Here is a 5,869-nt window from a genome sequence, read left to right on the forward strand (position 1 = left end):
TGCTTTGGAAACCGGGGGACGGGGGGGGGGGGGGGACTTGAGTCGGCTCCTGAAAGTGGGTTTGAAAGTTGTTTGTTATAGGCATCAGCAGTGTGCCTGATGATGCCTATATCAGCAGGCAGTGACAGAGCAGAAGGGAGGTGGGGTGGTGACAAGGAGTCTGCAGAGTTGCAGGAACTAACAAGGGTTGTCACCCTTTTAGGAAACCACCTAAGGCAGAAGACGTATATGGATCATAAGTGTATGTTTGTTACTTAAGTAAGCATTTCATTGGAAAAATAGTCCGTATATATTTATAGTTAGCTATCTGTCTGGAGTTATATCTTAACTAGAATGTATTTTCTTTAGGACTTCCCATACACTTCTGTCATAAATGGATATAGCTTATTTAAATTGTTTACATTATATTGGGGCACTCATAGGGTCAGGCAACCCAGTGGTGTTTGTTTAGGTACAGGTGGAGCCTGGTAGGCTAGGGAGCTCCTAGCATTTTCTAGGTCTTAGATGCTCCATCAGGAAGAATCACCCTGCCAGCATTCCAAACTCGGCTCATGCCCACCTAACATTTTGGATCTTTCTGCCCTTTGTATGCTCCAGCTCCTTCTGTTACATTCTCCACAATATAAAATAAATAAATAATTCAGCATGAAGACTGGGAACCCTCCATAAGAGTAACCGCAAGTGTATAGACCGGGAAACTCAGCACAGAGATCCAACAGAAACCCCGAGAGATGTAAGGAACTGCCTTGTGGATTAACTCTCCAGCATCTACCAAAAAGTGAAATGTACATTTTGGGTGGACCGATCCTGTAATCATGAATGAATCACCAGCACTGCAGGCAAAGCAGACATTTTGGCTCCCAGCACAGCAAGGTGACTGTGGGAGGAGCCGATCTCTTCAAGATGCTACATGGAGGAGACTCAATCATCCACCCATTTTTAGACTAGAGAGAAAAAGCTATTTGGAACCTTCAATACTTTGCTGCATCGCCCAGTATTATTGATATCAATAGTTCAACAGGCTTTATAGTTGCCCATAAATATTATATATGGTATATGTAAATGAAATTGGTTAGATATGGTACTCGTGCAAACTTTTGTGGACATCTGGCCATCCCACCTATATAAGTTTGTTGGACAACTCATTCCAAAACCATGACCATTATCATTATTAAGGAGTTGCTCTTGACTATATAACAGCATCCACCCTTCTGGATTTATGCATGTCTGTGGGAATTTGTGCCCATTTAGCCATAAGAACATTTGTGAGGTCAGGTATTGGTGTTGGATGAGAAGATCTGGCTCACAATTGGGATTACACTTCATCCCAAATGTGTTTAGTAGGGATGAGATCAGGGCTCTGTGCAGGCCACTTGAGTTGCTCATCATACCATGTCTTTATGGATTTGGCTTTGTTCACAAGGGCACAGCCATGCTAGAACAAACAAGAGCCTTCCCCAATACTGATAACACAGGGCTGGAAGCTCAAAATTGTCTAAATTATCTTGCTGAAGCATAAACAGTACCCTTCACTGGGAACACCCAAACTCAATCATTTGGAGGGGTTGTCCACATACTTTAGGTCATATAGTGTGTACTCAGGTTCTCCTTTGATCTGGTTGCCAAAATTGTTGGTGGAATAAAATGGAAAATGCTAAATGCTGAAAACAGGTAAATGGAGACAGAGGAGAGGGGGAATGCTTCCCCCCCCCCCATGTTTTTGTATTTCTTGATGTCCTCAGCCTGATAGCCAGCATCATTCAACCCACTTATCTGAGCCCAGGTTCTCCTGGACCTGCCCCCAGCCTGTGACTGGATAGTGGAAAAAGGAGTGGCACAGTGATGAGCTAATTTCTCTGTCACTCTGCTCCCTTCTCCTATAGCATACTTCCCATAAACACATCAACTAAATTGACCCCTTGTACTGCTCTTTCACTCTTTATTTGTACTGGTGACCATTGTCAGAGTCATAAGTTGATGGGAAATCCAAAATGTTACAGTTGCCACCAGAGATGCGGGACGGGAAATCTTCCAATGTGAACACTTGTTCTGCTAACAACTCTCTAAGAGATGTCCCCTCCTTTTGTAGAGATGTCATCTCCTAGATAGAAAGTGAAGAAAAATCTCCCCAACGGGAGACACAGGCAGGAAAAAATAAATCAAGAAGGATCTTAACACTTCCCTACTTTTTCCAAAGCTAAACATTAAAATGTTTTGACTACATATATAATTAAAGCTTCCATGATGATAAAGAGCCTAATGCACCAATCAGCATCAAACCTGCCCGGAAAGCCTGGATCTGATTAGTGTCTGTAGGGAGATACCTTCAGAAGAAGTTGATACATAAGAGGCTTATAAGCAAGAGAGTAACTATAGCCATAGCAGATAATGAGAATGCTGTGGGGCCCAGAAGCTCAGGGGGCTCAGCGCATCACTGGTGATTTATAGTATGCAAGTAGTAATAGCATTTGGCAAATGTAGTTAACATTTAAGAAACACTATACAATTTCTATGAAAACATTAAGTATTCTGTATCATTAGAGGAACTGCCTTTGAGATGGAAAGAAGAAAGATAGGGAGGTCCCTTAATGGTTTTGTTATGGGGCCCCATCAAACATGGGGTGTGTATTTAACTGTAGTTACTGCCCTGCCTATGGAAAGGTGATCACCTTACATAGAACATAAGTGGTTGTTACAGAGGCTGCAGTCATCCTCAGGTTGGTTAAGCCTACAAAGCCGAGTAGGCTTAAAAGTAAACCTATGCAAGGTAAAGCAACAGGTTCTCTTGAATGCTTTTCATTAGAGCAGCAACTACTTTCATTTTCTTGGCTCTCCCACCACCCTGTAAAGCCACCGGGTGTGAAGACAATGACCAGTACTCCTGGGTACAGAGGAGCATGTGATTAGCTCCCCTTCCCTTCAAATGACAGCTACAGTAGTACTTGATGATTGGCCCAGCACTATCACACGGGGGTGGAAAGAAAGTCCCTATCCCTGTGCAAGCTTGGACTAGGGCCATTTGTAGCTTACGCAGGGATTATTTCTTCAGTCTTGGGGGATGAATGGAGTGGTGGAGAGTATCTGGGGAGAGGGACAATCAAGTGAATCTGTTGCTTTCTTCTTCTTAGGAAAAACACAAGTTGCTTTAAAATGATTGCTACCAGCTACAGTCCCTAACATTGACAGCTGAGGAGAGCTCTGCAAAAATTGATTGGCACCGATGTGGTTGTGATATTGGCAGGTAGGAGTAGAGTTAGTCCTTGTTACATAGTATGTAAGGTTGACAAAAGACCAAGGTCCATCCAGTTCAACCTATGTATGTGAGTGTGTTTGTGTGTGTGTATTTATCTTACTCTGACACTTCCCATATCCATGTAGGTTCTGTGCAAGAAGAAACTCATCCAGAAGTTTCTTAAATGTATCAATGTTATCCGCAGATACCACCACCTGAGGTAGGGAATTCCAAACTTTCACCACTCTCACTGTGAAATACCCCTTGCAAATTCTAAGATTGAACCCTCTCTCTTCTAACCTCCTGTAGTGTCCCCAGGTTCTCAATACAGTTTTGGGACTACTTCTAGTTCTTGTTTACACCTGAGTTGAGTTTTAAAGAAGTCCAGCAATGCTAGCCTTGAACTTTTTCTCAAAGAGCACAATATGATCTTACCATTGTTCCTTTTTCCCATTAAGCCGTAGAACCTGTCTGGATTGGGTTTCCTTGCGATCCTCGGTAGAAAATTTTCAAACACGGGCAGATCCTCCTAAAATGAACCAAAAGCATACTCTTGTTATGTTGTGTTTTATCATAATACAATTGTTATTAAGATTTGAAGATACCACATTCATATCAGAGATATTCTGCTACAAAAAAGAAGAAAGTAGAGAATTTTGAAGACACCAAACCCTTTGCTTCAGTCCTGGTTCCAATTGAGCTCCAGTCTAATGTCTGCACTAGTGGTAAATTGGGTCAGTTTGGGTCGAAACTGATTTAACTACTACTACACTTTGGATTGCTAGACAAAAGTAGAGCATACAGATGAAACCCAAGCAAACAAAGCAAATAAAACTAAGTTGATGAGGATGCAACCTATGGTGCATCATTTTAAGGAAATGGTGCTTTCCACCATACTGTTATGCTACATATCGTTTGTGTCTTTATTAAAGCATTGAGTTGCTTTCACTTACTTACAAGGCCTAAGTACAGTGATGTACAGCTATTAGCTAATTGACTCCATGGAAGAGCCTAGGGCTGTGGGAATATGTGATATGGCTCTCACACATTAGCCGTGTGGAGTGTTTGTTGGGGGAGAAGTGCCTCTTTAAACATGTATTTAATCCTGTTAATATATGGGAGAGAAGGCCTGCCCAAAGCTGGGTCTGGACTTCACCAGCTCTCAGGTTTTCTGTGGAGGTTAAAGGAAACCTGTGAGAATAGGCATATGAAAGCTGCTATCGATGAGTTGGATTTTAAAGGTGCCAGTGCTATCATCCACATCTTGGCTTCATTGCTGATGTATCATTGATATGGAACAAACACAAAGGACAAGACCAGTCCAGACTTTCCAAACTGCATTGGCAACAGCAACACACTATCCCTTGGGACAACCTGAACACTTTGTATGACCATCGTATGATATCTACTGTATTATGCTAGCAAATTTCCTCACCTTCCTGAAGAAGCTTTAGTGTGAAACACGTCAAAGGTTGGACTACCACAAAGCGTGATCAATTACAACTATCCTGATGAAAACTTTGTGAGACATAAGGAATTATCTATTGTACCCCTATGGGTGGTAAATCTATGAGGAATATAACATTTAAGTCTAGCAATTAGAGTGTCCGATATGGTTGTCAAACAATTCTGTGTTTTTGTTTTGTTTTTATGATGTTTTAAGATGTCTGGTTTTTGCCATCTTTGAAAGCCCCTTTAATTTACCAATTTGACATGTTCTATATCAGGGGGAGGTGGCATATGTCTTGGGACCCCTACACATTTTTAGCTTCATACGTAGTAGAATAGTTACATTATTACTCACCCCCCAACAGCTGGCACTCACTCTGGCCCTAAAATGTGTGAGGACTCTCAGCATCCCTGCATACAATGCAGGACTGCTGCGTTTTCTACATTATGTGTCAATTTACAAGCATTAGAAAATCGATGTGCTAGTGAACGATAGCATACAGTAGACCTCAGATCAGCCCCTGATTCCTGCACCTTCACACGTCAGATTAGCCCCAATTCCTGCACCTTCACACCTCAGATCACTCCAATTCCTGCACCTTCACACCTCAGATCACCTCAACTCCTGCACCTTCACACATCAGATCACCCCAAATCCTGCACCTTCACACCTCAGATCACCCCAATTCCTGTACCTTCACACCTCAGATTAGCCCCAATTCCTGCACCTTCACACCTCAGATCACCCCAATTCCTGCACCTTCACACCTCAGATTAGCCCCAATTCCTGCACCTTCACACCTCAGATCACCCCAATTCCTGCACCTTCACACCTCAGATCACTCCAATTCCTGCACCTTCACCCCTCAGATCACCCCAATTCCTGCACCTTCACCCCTCAGATCACCCCAATTCCTGCACCTTCACCGCTCAGATTAGCCCCAATTCCTGCACCTTCACACCTCAGATCACCCCAATTCCTGTACCTTCACACGTCAGATCAGCCCCAATTCCTGCACCTTCACACCTCAGATCACCCCCATTTTCTGCACCTTCACACCTCAGATCACCCCCATGTCCTGCACCTTCACACGTCAGATCAGCCCCAATTCCTGCACCATCACACCTCAGATCAGCCCCAATTCCTGCACCTTCACACCTCAGATCAGATCCAATTCCTGCACCTTC

At 43.1% G+C, this 5,869-nt stretch overlaps 1 protein-coding gene across 2 annotated transcripts in view; it reads right to left on the reverse strand.

Annotated features, from left to right (window-relative positions):
- TAC1 (tachykinin precursor 1) overlaps positions 1-5,869 on the reverse strand; it is a 37,582-nt gene that overhangs the window by 11,502 nt on the left and 20,211 nt on the right. For both annotated transcript variants that reach the window (XM_018555126.1, XM_018555125.1), the window contains exon 2: positions 3,668-3,761. In XM_018555126.1, coding sequence (XP_018410628.1) covers positions 3,668-3,761 — 94 coding nt within the window. The remainder of the gene's footprint in view (positions 1-3,667; positions 3,762-5,869) is intronic.

This window comes from Nanorana parkeri, unplaced genomic scaffold, assembly GCF_000935625.1.
Source record: "Nanorana parkeri isolate BGI_ZX_2015 unplaced genomic scaffold, ASM93562v1 scaffold184, whole genome shotgun sequence".
NCBI classification, from domain to species: domain Eukaryota; kingdom Metazoa; phylum Chordata; class Amphibia; order Anura; family Dicroglossidae; genus Nanorana; species Nanorana parkeri.